General features: G+C 34.0%; 1 protein-coding gene across 18 annotated transcripts in view; it reads right to left on the bottom strand.

The window, feature by feature from the left end:
• GTDC1 (glycosyltransferase like domain containing 1) overlaps positions 1–21,410 on the bottom strand; it is a 355,599-nt gene that overhangs the window by 252,370 nt on the left and 81,819 nt on the right. For 6 of the 18 annotated variants that reach the window (XM_036236290.1, XM_036236280.1, XM_036236293.1 and 3 more), the window contains one exon: positions 1,617–1,820. The exons of 2 other annotated variants lie outside the window; for them this stretch is intronic. In XM_036236290.1, the coding sequence (XP_036092183.1) occupies positions 1,617–1,795 (179 nt within the window). In that variant the 5' untranslated portion in view covers positions 1,796–1,820. Of the gene's footprint in view, positions 1–1,616; positions 1,821–4,465; positions 21,038–21,410 lie in introns of those variants that run through there. 10 more of the 18 variants (XM_036236287.1, XM_036236284.1, XM_036236286.1 and 7 more) reach the window with 7 other exon arrangements.

Below are 21,410 nucleotides of genomic sequence, written 5' to 3'. Positions count from 1 at the left end.
TCCTCAAATGCTTCAGGCCTCAAAGGGAGTGTGGAGACCATGGGCAGAGAAGTGTTTGCTCGCATGCTATCCACATACATATGTTTGTAATACAATAATTTCATTCTGAAAAACTGCATAATCAAAATGAAATTAATATAGAAGTGATTCGTTTCACATTCAAATCACTGTAGAAATTTATTATATCAAATGGTAATGTTAAATAAAAGTGCACCATAAATTCAACTGGATTACATGACCTCCAGTAATACACTACAATTGGTGCAGCAAAAACACAATTAAATGAGATGTGAAAACAACTATAAACAGTGAGATTTTAACACAGCAATAGTCTTATCACTACTTTTAAAAGTTTTATATTGATACATTCATTGAAATTTCTCATACTATTAGCAAATCAACAATATTCACTTAGTAATATCATAATATAAAATATTAAATTATATAAGGAAAAATACAGTTTAGATTAGAAAAATACAAAATTCTCATTATGCCCCAAACAGCATTTTATCTTTACAATCCCAAGCAATGTGACTTGAGTGCTCACTACCATTCCATCTGACAATCTGAATTCTCAGAGATGATGTCTGGTTTTCATATGCCAAAAGGGTTATTCTCTAAATTCCCCAAACTACTACTAAGAACAGCAACCTACATTTCTATTTCAAGCTGCTATCTCCCTTCTGACTGTTCCACCTTACAAGCAGCAGATGGGTATGGCTGCTGAAGCCAAGGTGGGCAATGTAGCTTGCAATGTGCCCTTTCTCTAACAACCTGTCTGCTCTAACTACATAAATTATCAGCCTGGCACTCCCCACTCCTGCTTAAACCAGTGCAGTCCTACCCAGAATGGCAAGAACATCAAATATGTAAACCACAGTAGGATAATCTTCCACTATTTAACAATCAAGAGACACATTGCAGTACATACAAATAGAGTATAAAGAGGCAGAAATGTTCAGGGGGATTTCATTCTACTTGTTCCTCCTAAAAATGTAATGAGTATTTCTCAGCCATCTTTTCAGTGTGTCCCATAAGACTTTCTAATAGGTGCCCCAAGTTCCCACTTCATAAAAAATCATAATTCATAATTGAGGTCTGTATCCTCCAAATACTCTAATCTTTCAAGATTAAGCAAAGGTTACCAACTGTATAAAGCCACCTTCAGTTTCTCACAGTAAAAAGCAACTTCTCCATTTACCATACTCCCACTGTACTTGCCTATCTTATCTTTACCTCAACAATCTTTAAAGCCTATAAGGGCACAGACCTTAGTCATCCATCTTTGAAACCTTAGCTCCTAGTATAGAGCAGGCATGATAAACTAAGCTAAAATAGCATACTAACTGAAAGAGACATTGGAGGTTACAGAATAACAAAGGACAATGTACCCAAGTCAACTTTCTTGGGCCAAAGTAAGTGTCATCCACACCCACACTTGTGCCTATAATAAAATCACAAATGAGAAAAGACATGTAGATTCTAAATGAGGCCACTTTTCTACCAACCAGGTATTATCACAGTGTAATGTACTCTCTGCTCTGCTGTCTCTAGTATAGTCATACTGACCATATACATTAAAAACAGGCTGAAGATGCAATCAGAGCTCTAATTACCTGTAATGCTCACTGATGGGAATATTCTGAGAGAAGTATAAAGCTGATGTCCGTGCTCTCCAATGCCACTTCTTTGCAGGAAGGGTATAAAGAACACAGTTTTCCAAATCTTCTTGGAGCAGATCCACCAGCTGTTTATGGGACCCTCCATAGAATGCCTCGATGATAAGAATACTCATTGGCCCTTTCAAACCGTCACGGATTCTAGATAATAAGCAAAAAATATATATTTCTTTCAAATATAGACATATGTAAAGATTTTTTAAATAAAAATAAGTTAAAATATTACACCCAAAAAGCAAATACAAATGATTTACAGATATACTATGTTTTTAAAATAGCCTTGTCCCACTTTTTAAAAAATTATACACTTATGGTTTATATTTTTGTAATCAATATTTTTATATCATTCATATTAGCAACAGGAAATAAAGGATGCTTTATTTTCCTGATTTCTGTTTTCTTCATACCCTACCCTAATATTACTTCCATAATGACTCAGTGTTTTTCTCCTACCCTACAAAGTTTAAGGTCTCTCCTGCTGTAGTCATTCACTTCCTGTTTGGAATGGCTTTGACCCTGATGCAGTAACCTCAGAGCTGGCTTGGCCTAGAACTCTATCTAGTCTTGGACAGTCACTGAACTCATCTGCTAAGACTTCCACTCCAGGAGCCTTTCATTTGTGAGGCTCTTTCCAGTTCAGAAATTCTCTGATCCTACAGCTCCATCTTTTAATCCATCTTTAATTTCACCAGTTATCAATGTCCCCAATGAATGCATGTTTAAAAGAAAGCACATTCATATTCAAATCTCAATTCTCTAGTGTTATAAACCTTAGGACACAATTTCTTGAGACATTGACCACTTCTCCACAATTATACATATCCCACCCCCAAAGAAAGATGAAAAAGTAGGGTAAAGCTATATGCCTGTGAACCAGCAAGGTTTCTACAACCTTTCTTTAAACAACAAACAAACCCATTACCCATTAAGAGGAATAAAATAATGTTATTTTTAAAAACATGGTAAAATTTTCATCACAGAGAAGTGGCTATCAAGCCATTTTTTTTTTAATTTTAATAAATGATTTTGCTAATGTGCTCAGTGAAATAAAAAAATATATGAGTATAAACTCTTTTATATACATTTCAAATTATATACTATTTCCTGTTAGAAGTAAAAAAGAAACATAAATACTACATTGTTTTTAAAAAAAATCCAGATGTTTGAATTTTCCTTTGACTTAGGTAAATGGCACTCATTAAACAGCATATTGCTTTTCTTAATAATGTTGTTCTATAAAAATTATAGTTCTCAAAAATTAAATGATGCTCTTCACTAATAAAACTGCTTTACCTTGGTCAGTCAACAGAATGCCTATTTAAAATGCATTTCAAAGCAAAAAAAATCTCAAATTGTCTTGTTTTCTGTTTTGAAAAAATGACTGAAGTGAAAAAAAAATTCTTTACGTCTGAATCTCCAATGAGCATTTTTGGGGAATATACAAACACATATTTCACTTATCTGCAAAATAAGAAGCCGTATTCCTCAGGTAGAAAAGGCATGAACTTTGGGGTCAGTGAGATATAACTCTGAAGCTCAGCTCTGTTTTCTCTAGCTGTATGACCTTGGTTTGGACAAGTTACCTAACTCTGTAGGACTGAATCTCTCCCTATCTAAAATGAAGACAACAGTACTAATTTTAGAGGTGTGTTGTGAAGATAAAATTAAAACATAGTAACTTACGATCAGTATAAGGTCTTTTACCCCTCTCATGATTAGTATCAACCCTCTTACTTAAGAAGAAAGGATATCTTCAAAGCTTCCAGCATTTTAAAATCAGTCATTTTCAACGATGATCCCCTATCCACCAACAAAAGGTGGGAAAGGTGGATATATACATGTATCTGAAATGCAGTGGGTGTTACCCATTCCTCATCAGCAGCTTGCATTTCAAATATGATTTTAAGAGTCCTGCAGGTTTTGTGGGTAAGAAGTAAGCTCACAGGCTGAACTATGTAGAGGCCCAGTTTTTTCAGGCCAGTTAAAAACTTCAACTCTAATAATGCATTATTCAATAAGTTGATAAACACCCTCCAGTTTAACAAAATAGTGCCACTAATCCTTCAAATGCTGGAAAATTCTAGAAATAACTAGAGAGACCAATAAAAGTCAATTCTGAAAATTATATCAAAGGTCTCAAGAAAGACAGAATAAAATAAGTTTAACATTAATTTGCTTACTAGATCACTTCACAGATATCCACTATCTTGCTTTATTTCCTCTAACCTAATCACGCAAGGTGTATATCCCTTGTATATCCTTAAAAGGTCTCTAACCGGCTCTCACGAAAATGTCCTAAGATATTTCCCCAAGTGATGAAATATGATATAAATGTGATATACTCCAAAGAGCATTTCACTCATATAACCTTAAAGAAAGCAACATCAATATTAGGAGAGAAAAAAGTTTTCTGATTCTTCATTACTCTGCCCTTTCCCATGATTAATCTAGAGTACTTATCATGCCATATATTTACAGATGTTTCTTACGGGTCTGAATCATAAGTTATCTGCAAACCATCAACATCGTGGAGGCAGTATGTGTAGGTGCTGCTGTAGATTCAAGACATTCAGTAAGCAGAACTGAATACCACGCATGTGGGAGGTTGAAAAATAGAAAAGGGGAAAAAAAGATTATAGCTATAGTAGATTTCCACCCCTTTAATAGCTTAGTAAGAAGAGTGAAATGTACAGGTTTGAACTAGCGTTTACTTGAGCTTTTTTCTAGTGGCCAATGGGTGTGCCTGCATTTGGGGTATTTTTCTAAGGAGAGTAACTATGTCCTACCATCTCTGAAAACTATACTTAGTGGCTTTGATTCATGGAAATTTGTTCTGCTCGTTTTGTGGAGACAGACATATCCTGGCAATTCCCCCACTTAACTTCTGTTGCAACTTTAGTGGCCAGAAAATGTGTTCTTCCCTATGGTCTTAAAGCGCAACCTGGAAGAAAGATGATTTCCATTAGGTACAAGCAAAAGAGGGAAAGCTGATTTTTAAATTTAAGATTCAAATCAAATGTCGTTACTGCACATTAAAGAATGATTCAAATACATGAGTTGTGCTTAGTTTTGTTTTAGAAAACCCTGCTTAAAACAAATAAGCACAAGGTTAAAAAAACACTTTGTTAAAAAGTATTTTTGCTGTTAAGCTAGAATTTGCTAAAAGATAAAGGAAGCACATTATTTGCCCAACTTTAGCTATACTCCTGGAAAACTGCAACAGGTCACCCGAACACCACAGACGCTCACAAGCAAGCCGCAAGCCAGGCGAATATAGACATTTGCACCACTAGCGATGGTTACATGGCAGTGAGCGCTTGAGAGCAGCAGCAACAGAGCCTTAACACTGAAAGTATTTACTCCAAAGCAAGTTGTTACGGCAGGAGGCTGTAGCCAAGTGTTTGCTAAAAGATGGCATAAAAAAGGGTACACAGGTGCCGGGTGACTGGATCTATTAAAACATTAGCACACGTACCACCACAGACATTAAACCTTAAAACATGGAAACTGTATTAAGTATACCAGAATTAGGGGTGTGGCATTTTTAAAAGAAACAGAAAAAAAGAAAAATTCTGACATTGGAGAACAAATACCAATCAGAAAGCCCAGTAGCTTCCAGAATGACACTACAATGTTGATATTTTATGACATTAAAAAAAGAGTAAATGGCCAATCCATTCTTGCTCCCTAAAAGAGCATATACATGTTTCAGATAAATTTTTATCAACTTTTAAGTTTTTCTACTTTAATAAGTAAGCTTTAGTTAAAAAAAAGAAAACATGTCTTCAGCATATTTTATTCCCCAGTGATACCAGATGAATAAGGACCTACTATACCATTAAAGTTTTACGTAAGTTTAATTAATTTTCAATACTAAGATTTAATGGTATATGCTTAAATGTAGACATTAAACTGGAAATATAAAATGAGTCAAAGTGATAGCTATGAAATAGAAATTTTAAACAATTTCAAATTCTATGTAAGATCCCAGAGGTTAAAATGATCTAAGAATTATCTGCCGTTCCAAAAAAAAAAAAAAAAAAAGGATTTATAATTAAAACTAAAAGGAGTGGAAAGTGAAAAATCACAATAGCATTTCACATAAACATTTGGACCAAAATAAAAAAGTGCCATTAGAGTCATCTCAATTAAAGACAAATAATGCATTGATAAGATCACTGAGAACAAAAATAGCCTGAAACCAATGCTATGAATATTTTTAATTTTTTATTAAAACTTTTTGTCATTGTACCTGCATTTATTTTCAGCTTGACCCAATTTCTTTATTCCCTGAGCCATGATCATTTTCAAGGTGAACTACATCTTTGTCTACCTCCTCTAGCATTTACAGTATAAAGGAAATTTGTAATATGCCACTGTTTTATTGAAAAATATGTGCTAAGTATAAATATATCATATGGACTTTTTAAAAATTAACCCTAAGTCACATTAGAAACCCACCATTTACCCTTACATATGATGTCAATTCAGTTACCTATAATATTTAAATAATTTTCCAACCAAAAACCAAGTAATAACTTTAAATCAGAGAAACTGTTGTATTAATATATTCCACAGACACCTTACTGCTATTAGTTGTAGGAAGGTATGGTTTTCAGCAATGATGGTTTTAACGGTTTTAATCCCACACATATGAGAAATTGATTCCACAGGCTAGTCCACACATGGCTTGATGCCTTATACTTCAATCAATTGCCGAAAGTATATTTTCTATTTGCCTACATACAATATTTGGAAAGTTAAGCTTGGCAGAGCAAAAACGGAGTGCTTAAATACTAAATGCTTTAAGTTGGAGAAAGTAAAATTTGAGTAGGATTTCCCAATAGGTCATCAGAGGTTTACCTGGTATTTTCTTACTGACCCCTTCTCTTCTGCACTTCCACCCACCAACTCCAACACACCCGGGTTCTATTTAAAAAACAACTAATAAGCCAACAGAACAAATAGGGCAGAACTGAGAAAAGTTAGTATTACCTTCCAGCCCACTCACTTATTTTAATGATTCATCAGGGAAACCCCATTTGTTAAAATATACCTGAAATCTCATTAAAATAGTAAAAATAAGCATGAAAAGATTTCTGCTTTGAAATATGTCACCATTGATTCCCCTAATAGAACCTACTACGTAAGGTGAATATGTCGTAAAAACACATTTTGCTTTAAAAAGTTTCCTCAAAGTATTATATTACATTCAATTATCATATGAGAAAAGAAAAGACAAACAGGTCTTATAAAAAAAGTTATTTAAAAAAAAAAACTTTTCATGAAAATCAGGCATTACAAATTCATCCTAACCCCTAAAACCTCAATGCAATCTCTGAAAACTGAAATATAATCTGGCATCAAATGCAGAGTAATAACCCTGCAATCCTGAAACTATAGGCATTGACAATTTTCCACATAATTAAAGAAAGTTCAGCTAATAATAAGGAATGAATCAGATGCCTGAGCTCTAGTTTGAACTAAAGAAAATGTATGACAGAAACAGATCCTTGATTATAGGATACACGAACTAACATTTATGATAACTTGTATACTTAAATAGCAACATTTTATAAAAAATATTGGGTTCATACTAAAAAAGATGTAGTGCTCTAATATTTTTCTCCCCACAATGCTACCGATGGTCTTATTTTTTCAACTCTGACTTTTGTTTCCTGTTTAGATAACTAAGAACTGAGGATTTATATACCAAAACCAAGATTTGGTAAGAAGACTTTTACACTATACTATTCGTCAGGCAATTTAAAGCTAATTAAAACATACTTCTCCAATTATATGATTTGCAATGATCATTTAATACATGATCTTTTCAAAATTACAGCCTTACATGCATATATGGCTATTTAATTTTCCCTAACAAGTATTTTCATTCTGTCTCGATGTGGAATTTAACTTTCTATTTAAAAATATCAGTCACGTATTCCAAGACTTGAATTAATACAAAGTGTTGGTTATAACTGACAGGAACAAATGCAAATTCAACAAATACTTACATGTACCTGCACTATGACACCATTCACTTCTTTTCAAATATGCATAATTTCCACAAATAGATGTATACATTACAAATTAACTATCTTACATTTTTGTAAAGTTACATTTCATATTACATAGCAAAATTATAGCTATGAAAAATTTTGTGAGTTTACTGGTTTAATTTCTGTGACAAATACTAACCCTCTTTCAATTTTTCATTGCTATTACTTTCATAAATAATTTCAAACTATAAAAGCAGCAATTAATTAGTTCTACTGAATACTAAAAATATTTTCACTTTGCTGACATTTTAAAATGTGGCAGTATATGTATGAATCAATAGAAAGTTTTACACCAGAAAATCATCTCATTGCTCATTTGAACTACTGCATTACCCTTTTAATTACCTTTCCACGCTACCATACAATCTGGTTCCCATCACACCATTTTCCTTAAGCCAGTCATAAATAATCTTCCAAAATGCAAATTCAGTCATGAAGTGACAAGCTCAAACGTCTTCAACATGTCTCCATTGCTTAAAAATAAAAGCCAAGGTGCTACACATGGAAGATAAGACCTTCCTTTTCTGGCCCCTTCCTTTCTCTTCACCATGGTCTCATTTCCCCTCTCCCATTTTAATTCGTCTTCCCTCACTTCCCCAAACTCTGCACAGTAGCAATAACGAGCACTCACACTCACAGCTATTTTACACTAAGACTTCACACCTTTATCTTTTTTCCATTTGCCTTCTCTTTGTGTTCAGCTAATGAATTTTTCTTAAAATTTCTGTTCATGAATCATCAGTTCTGTGAAGCCTTTCCTTGAACTTCTCTTAAAGGTGACTTTCTTTCTACTTTGTACAATATCATGATACTTGTTTCACTCTATCTCCATGACTTGCTTCCAGATGGGACTATGACAATCTGGAGAACGGGAACCATGAGATTATTTTTGTGAGGGCTATTCCATGATTTGGCATATAGTGAATGTCACTACATTTTTGTAGAGCTCACCTGAAAATCAGGAGGAAATGGGAGGTCGATTCTGCCTTTAAAGTAACACTGCTTTCTCTTCCTCTTTCTCTTTTTCTGTCTCTGTGTCTCTCTGTCTCTGTCTCTCTCTCTCTCTCTCTCTCTCTCTCTCTCTCTCTCTCTCTCTCTCTCTCATAACAGTGCTTTCACTTATTGTTCACAGAAATCAGAATTTATTGGAAATAAATCTTTTATGTGAATATGTGTTTATCTTAAACTGCTAATACAATAGAAGTGATAATGATTAAAGAAATAAGAGAAACACCATAAGTGATTCAGTTCTAGGACAAAACAAGTTTGATGGCCTAAGAGAATATCTGTGAGACTCATGAATTTTGTAAATCACCTGCAGTTTTTTATTGTTTGATCTATCGTCATCCTAGTTTAACACTAGAAGTGAAAGTAGATGAGAAGCCAATTCCCTCACCATCAATCTGGAGATCCCATTCCACATTTAGTAATTAGACTTTTATTTAACAAGGAAGAAAAAAGACATCTTTAAATACTTTCTGCCAACAATTATTCATTTTATAAAAGTTTGACAAGATGAATAATGTATTTGCTTTCTCAAGATGGCATTTCTCCAAGCCTTCCACCTTCCTGAAAGGGTCTGCAAATCAGCTCAGTGGAAAAAAATCGGACTATCTGACTCATTTGGAGATGGATACCTAAGTAAAGAAGCCCGAGTGCATCACAGAATCACAGGCGGAGGGAATGCTGGCACCATCGTTCAACCACTTTTCTTTCATAGAGGAAGGAATGGAGAATACCGGCATCAGAGAGTAAGTGACAGAGCAAGGATCTCCTGACCCCATATTCATATATCTTCCCGTTATACTTCACTGCAGACATGTGAAACGACATAAGTAAAAGATGTCTCCGTTTTCTAGTCTGAAGTTTTGGGATTAAATATCGATGTTTAATAATTATTAATATGTAAGTGATATACATTACAGCATATATTTATAAGTATGTGGAATATAAATGTCACTAAAAGGTGATAAATATATCTATTACATATTATATTTAATAATAACTCCCAATAGTTTTATTTCTAGGACATCTGTGGTGTAAGTCACACAAAACTGAAAACCATATAGCTGGGGGGTAAAATTCAAGCCTTTGTTCTAATCTCCTGTGATTCCTTCCAGGGTCTTGTATAATCACCCCTTCCCTGCCCTCATAACCCTCATCCTTCACTTCCTGGCTCTCGACTAACCCCTTTTTGATAGGATAATAGGCCTAAAGACTAAGAGAAGAGAGACAAGATCCAAGATTCATATGACAAGAAAGGTTTGGTATAGGCAGAGAGGAGGTCAGCTATATAGCTATGGTAATTTTATATCATAAGTCACCATCAAACAAAGTCTGAGTCTGCTTGATATAATAATCTGCAGTACTTTTTGTACTTATCACTAGTAGGCTATATTTATATGAGTGATCATATAATATCCATATCCTCCACTGTATATTAAGTTCCACGTGGACAATGCCCAGGTCTGCTTGCTTACCACTATATCCCGCATATCACATTTTCAGTTAATTTTGAAACAGAAATAGCAGGGCTAGTTACTCTAACACACAAACATCCTCAATATCCTATTCGAAGTGCAGCAACCCAAGCAAACATGGGTGGCATTCCCTAGATGAGTTGAAATAAATGTCACCAAGAATAAAGTTCTGGATTTATTCACTTCTAGTGAAAAATGAAAGGGACATAATTTCACAGTGTTCAACAAATGTGGGTTGAGTCAAAACCATAAAACCCTTTAGCAATGGCATTGACAATTTCTTCATAATTCATCCAAATCTATATTATTACCAACCACAAACAATCACTGTTACTGCTATTGATTATTCACTCTCATGGATAGAACTAGATGCACACATTCTTTCACCATCTAAATTTAACAGGTGGCCTCTTATTGCATCTGAAACATACCTCATTCTAAGGAAAACAGTACTGCCCACAGCCCTGCTGAGGGGTTTAGAAGCCATGTTTTATGCTTTGGGCAACTATCTTCACTGAGCTGACCGGACTTTACAAGACTATTTAACACAAGGACAGTCAAGTCTATGACCTGGAAGAATTCAACTAGTTTAATCATTAGACTGGTACTTTTTATTGGACAGAAACATTATCTTGCTTCTCTACATTAAATTCTCTGGCAAAATTTAACTCAGATTTGGTTTGAGCAAGGTAATTATAAATATACACACCAAATAAGTTTAAAATAAAAGGACTAACATTCTTAACTATACTGGTACTACTGTCTCACTAACCTCTTGTAAGAACTTAATCCGTATTAACTAAATAAAAAATTGCTGAGAAGTCTCCCTCTCCAAGTGGGAGGCACATATCACATTTTCAGTTAATTCTGAAACAGAAATAGCAGGGTTACTCTAACACAAAAACATTCTCAACGTCCTATTTGCAGTGCAGCAACCCAAGCAAACATGGGTGGCATTTCCTTGATGAGTTGAAATAAATGTCACCAAGAATAAAGTTCTGGATTTATTCACTTACACTGAAAAATGAAAAGGATCTCATAACTCAATCTATTTATCAGTGAGGGGAAATCAACTTAAAAGAAATGCAAAATCCTAGCAGCTTAGGAGGCAAAAGAATATCAGTAAACACTTGAGAGAAGAGAAATTTCCATACAGTACCAAAGGGCTAGAAATAGATATCCTTAGTACCAATGTTAGACACCTTTAATATTTTTGATATTCATTTTATTTAAGTAAAAATCACCCTGCAGCAACAGAGTTTTTAAATGGTATTAGGATGTGTGAAGTGAAGCCAGTGTTAGAATGTCCTTTAAGACCCAAATCAGTAAAACCATGCTTCAAAGAAGTTACATCAATTAAAATATTTAGTGACACTTCTCTCATCTCCAAAGTTCCACATGAATATAGAAATGTATTAGAATTACTTAAAACTATATTTTCTTCTATTTATTTATTGCAGTAAGTCTTTTTCAAATTGCCATCTATTTTTCAGGAATATTCTGATTTGTCAATGGCCTAATACATTTACTGATGTTTTAAGAAGCCACTAGAAAAATTGGATAGAGTCTGGAAATTGTTAATGATAAATTTTAAAAAGCCTAGCCCAGTTTAGACTGGAGCTGAGTAAATCTGGGGCTAATAGATGTGGTAATGAGAGCGTATCACTATTTTTAAGTATCACAAGGGACGTATTATTAGCGACCCACTATTATAAGAAAAAGAATCAGTCTGATAATAATAGACTGGGATTTTAAAATCCTGAAGATATTTAGGACTGAGAGTTGAGTAAAGAAAAGGTATATACAGACAACAATGTACAATTTCTAGAAAATCTATTATTCTCCATAGTTTCTGCAGAGGAAGCACAGGCTTGCCCCTATCCTCTGACACATAAATTTCCACTGAATAAAAGATAAGAAGCAACAGCTCAAAGTTTCCTGACTGGAGCAAGCACTCCAACTTTTATCTATTTAGTGGCCTTGCCTGTCACTATTATCTCTTTATCCACCTGTTTTTCAAGGAGACATTCCAATGATATAAATATTTTGTCTAATGAAGTAGAGACCCTACAGTAAAGAGTATTCTTTGCAAACTACCCAAGGCTGCACTCCGCATCCTCATCATCTCAAGGAAGTAATTTCACACTTTGCAAACAGTGTGTTCAAACAGAGTAAGGTTGCTTAGGAGTTAATTAATTCCCTCTCGCATCTCTATCCGGCATATATATGCACCATATCTGGGACCATAAGTCTCTTTACAGTATTAATTAGCATTCACAGTTAACAAATAGTCTGAATCACTGTAGAGAGAGATTATAACTTAAAACTCCTAAAACTAGGTACGTAATATCCTGGATTTTACATAATAGTTATTCAATTGATCTTAGTAGAACTGAAGTAGATGAAGACTTTGTTTCCCCTTATCATTCCACTCACTCAAAGCTCTAACGTCCCTTGCCTCTGTCTTGTTTCCAAATTTTAGTTATAAGAACTAAATTTAAAATATCAGATAAATTCCTTCACATTGTTCAGAATAAATGCCTGCCAGGCACAATGAGTTACGTAACCTCTTTCAGGAATACTTGTGTGTTACAAAGGAGCAAGAGGTGATAAAATTGCAGCCATCTGCAAGTAGATGAGAATAGTTTGTAAATTAAAAGGACCCTTGTCAAATCCCAAAAATATAGCCTTAAGGCTGCTATCTGCCCTACTAATACATAAGGCATGAAAACTCTGCCTAGCTTTTGATTCAATACCACTTCTAAGAATTAACCCTGGAAATTGTCAAGAATCTTTGCCCAACATTGAAATCAATCAAAATATCCAGCAACAAAAAAAGACTCTTATGATTAAATAATTATGATAAAAAATCAGAATAAGTAAGAGTATCGGCAGGGGAATATTTCACTGTTGCATGAATGCATAAATCGAATACATAAAAATATATAATGAAGTCAATATGAAAATGAGAGAGGGCACATGCACACAGGTAGACATAATCACTCAGGGTAGAATTACGAGTGATTTTATTTTCTCTTTGTGCTTCATTTTATTCTTCAACCTATCTTCCCTGAATATGTTTCAACTTGCAATTGAAAGAAACTATAAAATTTTCTTAACTTTAGGGAAGGAGGCCAAACTGTTTGAAATAAGCCAATTACTGAAGGTTTATGCCCCTCCAGGAGCTTGCAAGTAGGTTTCAAATTATTCTAACTACTATTGCTATAAAGGAATGTATTAAAAAGCTTATCAGTAAGGGTTAAACTAATAGAGCTTTAACTATTCAAAAACACTACCATTTGGTTTTGCAAATACTGCTTGTCTAAAAGCATGAAATAAAACTAATACTCAATTAATTAAAAATGTCCTTAAATTATTAGATAATTGTAAACAGATCAAGATCTTCATTCCTTCAATAAGGAATCTGGAACTGTATTTTGATTGAGTGTTAGAAACTAAAATACTATTCTGGAACCTGAATTTTGAATAAGAGCATGAGGATGTATGGTACAAACTCAAAGTTTTAAAGTTCAAGTAAAATGTCAAAATTAATTTATGCCTTAAATAATTAGGCATGGCTCTTAAAATAAGGGGAAATATTTAATTAAGGTGAATAAAATTGAAAAGAACTAGTTTTACACTTAATTTCCTAAGTGTCTGTATTAAGAAAGCAGAAAAATGTTATTGTGTAATCATCCATATGTGTTACACATGTTTAAAAAGGCTGGACAGAATGAATATTCAACTACTTGCAACTTTAAGACTGTCTCCTCATAAACACTCAGATTTTTCCTATATTTATATACATACAATACGTGGATAGATACTCAGTAAATATTAACCCAGTGGCAGCTCAAACTTGGTACAGAAATATTTTTAAATGAAACCTCCAGGTTCTAGTGCTTTTTACAATTTAAACACCATGTTTCATTTTCAAGTAATAAAAACTAACTCTAAAATTCCTGGAATTGTTTTCCAGTGCAACCATTTCGTCATATTTTGTTTTTAAAACCATCTACACTAAAAATCTTAACTTACAAACCTAGAAACAACCTATCACTAAAAGTATATATTTAATTAAGAATTAACCTCCAGAAAACATAAAAATACTAATAAAAATATAAAATATGTAAATGCAAATTTAGAGACAAGCTTATCATTTCATCTGTTTTTAAAGGGACACTAAGAATATATCTATCAATATATAACTTTCCATATTTTATTGATATGAAAAAAATCGTAATCTTTATAAAGTGCCGTGTGGCATTTTTAAATTTTATTACCACTTTGTTGACTCTGTCGCAGAGCAGATCACCTCCAACATTAGTACTCTGACCTTATGGAAAAGTGACAGATAAACTTTATGATGAGAAAAATGAGTTTTTATGGGTTTCCAAAAGAGAATTCTTGTGACACTAAAAGCCATATAATAATATTGATTTGATAACCACCTTTTTTACTGCCAAATTACAGACTTAAGATTTCTGGAAAAATATCCAAGTGAATTTGCAGTAAATTCAATAAAAGAGAAGCTTGAGATCATGAAAAACAATCTATAATCTCTTTGCAAACTTTAAATGTACACATAAAGTGATTTTTAAAATCATCTCTTCTTTAAAGTTTTTCATTTCTTAAGATGCACCTTTTACATCTGGACTGATGACCTTCCTCCTGACCTTTATCAAAAGTCAGTTGTTAGCTCTCACCTTTCTGTTTCTAGTTTCTAGTTTCCTTCTACTTTAAAGGCAAATATACACTGTACAGAAACAAGCACTATTATTTTTGTAAAATCATCCTCAAAAATCAATTAGAATACTCAAAATATTCCATTCTCACAAATGAAAATAAGTTGCTTGCTGAAATGACAGTCTTCCATTTCATTGCCTTAAAAATTAAGCTGGCATGGATAATAAAAGTGTTTTCTAACTGGATATGCTCGGCATTCAAATATTTTTAAAACAAATACTAATCCATAATTAGATTTCAAAAGCACAATCTATAGAAAATAGAATTTGTTTTTATTTTTCTGAGAGCAATATTAATGATTTAATATTATAAAATTTATAACAATACCATACATAGCTTGCATAAACCTACAAATAAACCTGCAGATGAATGTTCACTATCCTTTTCAGTCTGATTCCTACCATTCATTCATTTAGCAAATATTTCTTGTGCCTACTATGTGCCCATCATCATCCCAGTTGCTTGCAGATAAATTAGACAACAAATGTTCTTGTTATCACAGGAATTTCTAATTGGAGTAAAAAGATAATCATCAAGTAAATAAATGTACATCAGATGGTGGCAGGTGTTATAAAGAAAAATAAAATGGGGTAATAGAAGATAAGGGTTGTTGAGAACTGGGGTTGGGGAAGCGCAGTATATTAAATAGGGTTGTCAGAGTACACCTTGCTGATGATGAGATGACATCTACACAGGAACCAGAGGAAGAGCGGGAAGGGGCTCTGAAGAACTGGATCTAAAGCTTTCCAGGTAGCAGGCACAGCAAGATCTTGAGACAGAATATGCTCAGCATGTGCAAAAAGTAGGAAGATCTATGAGACTGAAAGCATAAAAAAATCTTTTTTGCTTTATTGAACAAGCATTTATTGAATGATTACACGCTAAAAATTATGTTGAGTGTTTTGTGATATTAAGATGATCCAAATACAGTTTCTGGCCTCAGGCCTAGATGAAATCACAATGCAGAGTGATAAGTGTTATAAAACATTTGAGAAGGGTCTCAAAGAGGGACCCATAGCATGTTCTACTTCAGGAAGATGAACCAAGAGCCCGAAAAGTACAGAGAGCCAAAATCCCAATGACAAAGAGGATTTGAAGAAATGTGCAGAGAGACTCTAGGCTTGCTCAACAGTCAATCAACTCTTTTCTCCTTTTGCTTTCTTCTAGAATTCAGGCTAAAATCCTTGATCTCTCAGGTGTGGGCAAGGGAGACCTGTTGCATCTTCCGAAACAATGTAGGTGGAAAGAAGGCTCAAAACAGGAACGCGTCCTCCCTCTCTTTTGAGAGCCAGGACACTGCTGCACAGCTCTAAACAAATCAACAACCCACGGGGCTTTTAGCTGACCAACTCCCAGGCCCTCCTTCCAGGCCCTACAGCCCCCCCCCCCAGCCTTCCTCATCATCTTCAACCTCAACTATAATTAATGTCTTCCGTTCTTCCTCTGAAACTTGCATATATCTTAGTGTCAGTCCTCTACTCAGAAACCTATGATTACTTCTACAGAAGAAAGAGAGGACAACTTAATAAGAAACAAGGCCACTGACAATTTGGTTTCAAGTTCCTTTTTTGCCTCAATTCCCATCACTCTCACAGGCACATCATTACCCCACACAATGGACCCTCCAACAGTTTTTCAAATGGTCTATTCACATCCCCACCTCCAAGCACTGCTAGGGCTGTCTCTTCTTTCTGGAATTCTTTCACCTTTATCAACAGCCAAATTCCTACACGTAGTTCAAGTCTCCATTCAAATTTTTTCTCATCCACGAAGGCTTAAGTCAAATGCTCTCTCGCATTCAGCTTGTCAGAAGTCATGACTCCTTCCTCTGTAGTACCACCAGACTTAGTTTACACCCCAAATAGGGCAGTAACCACAATCCCACCTATACTATAGTTACACAGTACATATGAGCATCTTCCCAACCAGATTTCAATTCCATGGCAGCAAAGTTTGTGTACAATTCATGTTTATACCTACGCATAACACGCAAAGTACCTTGCACACAACAGTCATTCAATTAACGTATTCTGAATTTTCACCAATAGGTTACAGTAATTCCTCACCTTATGAGTGGCAGAAAAGAAGTATTCTTGGAGTTAAAGTACAGCAGCATCAAAAAGTGAATTGTCCAGGCATTACTACTGAACTTACCTATTCAAATAAGTTCTAAATTACTGCCTTTATCATTGAATGAGAAGATAATGACAACAAAAAAAAACTATGAGTGCTTATTGGGCAGCAAAATAAAATTAAAGAGGAATGAGGAACGGCAAAGCATAAAGCTACCTATATTAGCAAGCATTACCAAGGGATACTAAAACAATTCCTTTCACGAATATTTGCCAAGTGCCTGGTAAAAGCCAGATACTATACCGATTTGCTATGAAAACAGTGAGAAAGGACTGAACTTTTATATGCAATATTTTTAAGTGCAAAGTATTGGCCTATAAATTATTACTTCCTACAGTATGACCAAAAGAGCAGCTTAAGGGCTAAAAGATACTGACTATTGATACTTAATTCTGAATTGGAATCTAGAAAACTGTATTGCCTAAATTGTGATTATGTAGGAACTCTCCCCCACAACTGCTTCTGAATGTTAAAAGGGCTTCCTTTATTTTCAGTGACTATAAACTGCTCAGATAGAAAATTTGAGTTCCAGATACTTGAATACATTCCCTGCTCTGAGATAAGTTCTATCCATGCACAGGTTGTTTTAGTAATTAAGGTACCAACAACTCTGCCATCATGAATGAAAAGGAGGGAATTTATTAAAATGATGCTACATAGAGGATGGTGTATGGGAGACAGTGGAGAGTTGTTGCTTTGTGTTCTGAGGTCAAAATAACAGAAACAAAATGGAAACACAACAAAAGGAATTTAGGCCAGACATTGGAGGAGTTGTGAGGCACTGATTCACACTACCAAGTTATACACTGAGCCATTTCTTCTGCAGATTTTGAAAGAAGAGGTAGCCTGCTTTCTTCTAAGGCAGTTTAGGGCAAAGCATGTAAAGATGTAAAGATGAATTCTTAGGGTTTCTTTTGGATATGTTTTTCTATTGTACTAACCATTTACATGTGTACTGAAAAAACATGAAACTGTCACTCTAAGAATCAAAAGAAATAATATACCCCAAATGCCATCTAGGATAAAATTCAATGTAGTGTGCCCTTAGCCATAAGGCTTTCAAGGATCTAATAACTCCTTCTTATAAATCAACATCAATAATATAAATTATCGAATGACCTGTTTGCCTTATGAATAAACTCAAACTGTTTATTTCTTCGAAAACTGAAATCTTAATATGAGTTCGACAAAATCCTTGTTTAAACAATAGTCTACACATAGAGTTAAAAAGAAATTACATTTTTTTATTTACTCATGGAGAATGTGCTCCTACAAAAGCATTGGAACTAAGTCACTTTGAGGATATTTCTATAACCATTGTAATTAAATAGTTTCCACTAAAAGCAATTTTAATATATTTACATTTATGCCCCCTTAGCAATAACAAACAATTCTATAAAATTTAGTCCACAACCCTTCACAAATTAAAAATATCACCGTATCTTTATGTGTACAAATGATTTATGACATCAATATTAACAAATATATTTCTTAATATTCATTCATCCATTCATTCATTCAATGAGTGTTTATTGAGGATCTATATATAGGTCTGTGCTAAATGTAAAGACACCAAAATGACGTAAGTACAGTTTCTGTCCTAAGACATAGAAACGACATTACAACACCAAAACGTACATACTAAATTTAAAAGGGAACCAACGGCAAGTTACTATATAAACCAAGTGCCCAGAAAGTTCAAAGGTCCAAATAACTAACTATATAAAAGAAGAGAGGAAGTATGTCAGATATGTTTAGGATGGCTCACTCAACACTCATTCCGCTTCTTCTCCCTGCCTTCCCCATGAGGAGGCATCCCTTTCTAAAGAAAAAAACAACGCTCCCCATGAAGAGAAGGTTTCTAAGTTCCCTTCACTTTTCTCCCTGCTTCAAAGTAAACATATTTCTACAGGTATAGAAGTCATCTTTGAAATTAGGAGCATAAGGTATATGCTAAGGATGGTGGAGAAGGAAAATGTTACCAGGATACCTGATGGCATCAGTTACCTGTAAACTAACTACCTCCAGATTTCTTTTGATAGGAGACAAATAAAACCCTTACTCATTTAAGTCATAGTAAGATTTTCTATTTCTTGAGCCAGAGGCATTGTTACCATTACAAGAAAGCTATAAAAAAAGAGGAGATATTTGAGTTAGAGTATCTAAGGTTCCTCCTTCATTAATTTAGGCTAAGATCTAGTAGTCCTTTCTAGCTAAAAGAAATAAAAACTATTTTTAATTTTCATGTCTACAATTATCCTGTAATTTTTAGTAATCAAGATTAATTTAATACACATATTTCAATTTCTCTTTTTGTTGGAAATCCATTTGTTGCATAGTGATCACAAGATTTTTATTTATTTTTCCAACTGAAACCTTCAACCTCCCAAATGTATAAAATGTTTTTTTTATATACTATGGCATAGTAATTCCTATCAGTAACATATACATACAAATAAATAACTGAAAGTTCGAAAGAAAGGGGTAAGGAAAAAGAATGGAGAGAGAAAAGGAAGGAGAAAATTAGCTTATTTGAAAGTATAAACTATGTTTTTCAATTTTGTGAGCATTTATTTAAAAAGGTTTAAAATAAATAAAAGACCACAAGATAATAGTATTTTTGAAATAGGAAAGATTCTCCCACTTGAAATTAGTGATTCTGTTTATGAAAAATTTTCAAACTTGAAAAATACATATCCGACAAATATTTTGTGTCCAATTTGCCACTAGCATTATTATATTATCATAATACCTCAACTACCTCTAGTAATCTCCTTAAAGTAATAATGTCTCTATGTAAGTTTCTACTGGACACATTTTAAATGTGCACCATTCTTGGGATAGTTTCAATTGTACAGTGCTGAAAAGATTCATTAATTTCAATCACCACCAACTCCATACACCCTATACACTTTTTCTGCCTTTTTTGTTCAAATATATTTCACTGTGGCCATTCAGAGGAAAATTACACATTCCAATAACATTTGAGTTCCTCTCAGTTACCCTTTCAGTGGTTCAGGGTAATGATAGAGTAAAGAAACGTGTTCTTTATAGGCTCTCTTTTTTTTTCATTTTTCATTTGGTAGAATTTCAGCTTCAACTCTCTTGTGCCAAAAAGCAATGGGTAATGTCTAATGCTCTCAAACGGCAGCTTACTTTGGAAAGAAGGGTAGTGAGAGTCAGGAGAAATCACTCTCATTCTCAGCTTTTAAAGAGTCTTAGCATATGGAATACGCAATCTCTTATCTTATTTTCCTAAAATAGAATTATGGAACCAAAATAGGTCAGGAAGGGAGGAGAAAAAGGAAATAGAATTAGGAAACTTAGAAATCTCTGAGTTGATCTGGTTAAAGTAGGGGCTAAAAGGGTGAAATTATTGTAAGTCTTAGCCCTAAATTCTTAGTGAAATCAGTCCAAAAAAATCCTATATATTCATAAAACTAGGGGTTTATATATTCCTTAGCATTGTTCATAGGTAGAGGCTTCCTCTGTAAAGTAGATAAAAGCTACATTCTCTTCTTCATTAAACTGCAAGAATGGGATAAATAAGGATAATTAGTACAGTTGGATAACATAAATGCCTTCATTTTAAAACCAACATTCAGAGACAATCTATGACAATCCATATGAACTCAAAAGAATATTCAGAGAATAACAAGTCTCTTTTGTTTATATCATCTCAATTTGAATTTCATCTGTGGTTATCTCCTTTACAACAAATATTTCCAGGGTCTTTACATGCTACGAAGTCCTTTTACTCAGGCCCATTTTATTTGGTTATCTTTTTAGGTGCACTAAAGATTGAGTATACAATAAACTGAACAGACAGCGTACAAAAGGCTTTTAGAACTATACCATATGGTCCAGGGAAGGGAACAATCTGGACGATCCTGATTTCAATCTGCGAGCTTGTCCACCTCTATAACACATTATACCACTGTAATAAAATATTAAGAGGAAAACGTAAAAGTGAAAATAGTCTATCTTTAGCATTACCAGGCAACCACACTGCTGAAATTTTACTGATAAACTTAATAAACATTTACTTTAATTTATATTCTGATATTTTGGTATGCAACACCAGGCATACAAACCTAGGCCACTATTCACTAGAAACAATATTTCGGCAGGGATGTGTGTGGGTATTCAACTTATGCTTCAGAAATTTGGAAGGAAAAAAAACTAAACACTTTTACAAGGGGCATATTGGCAGGGGCTGATGTAACAGATGACACATTCTTGGAAATCAAATAAAAGCAATAGGGAAATACCCATTGTTGCCTGGTGAAGGCCTAATCACATGGACACAG

Source organism: Rousettus aegyptiacus, unplaced genomic scaffold (assembly GCF_014176215.1).
Source record: "Rousettus aegyptiacus isolate mRouAeg1 unplaced genomic scaffold, mRouAeg1.p scaffold_m13_p_2, whole genome shotgun sequence".
NCBI classification, from domain to species: Eukaryota; Metazoa; Chordata; class Mammalia; order Chiroptera; family Pteropodidae; genus Rousettus; species Rousettus aegyptiacus.
Note: the sequence above shows the minus strand (reverse complement) of the source record. Positions and strands in the feature narration are given on the sequence as shown.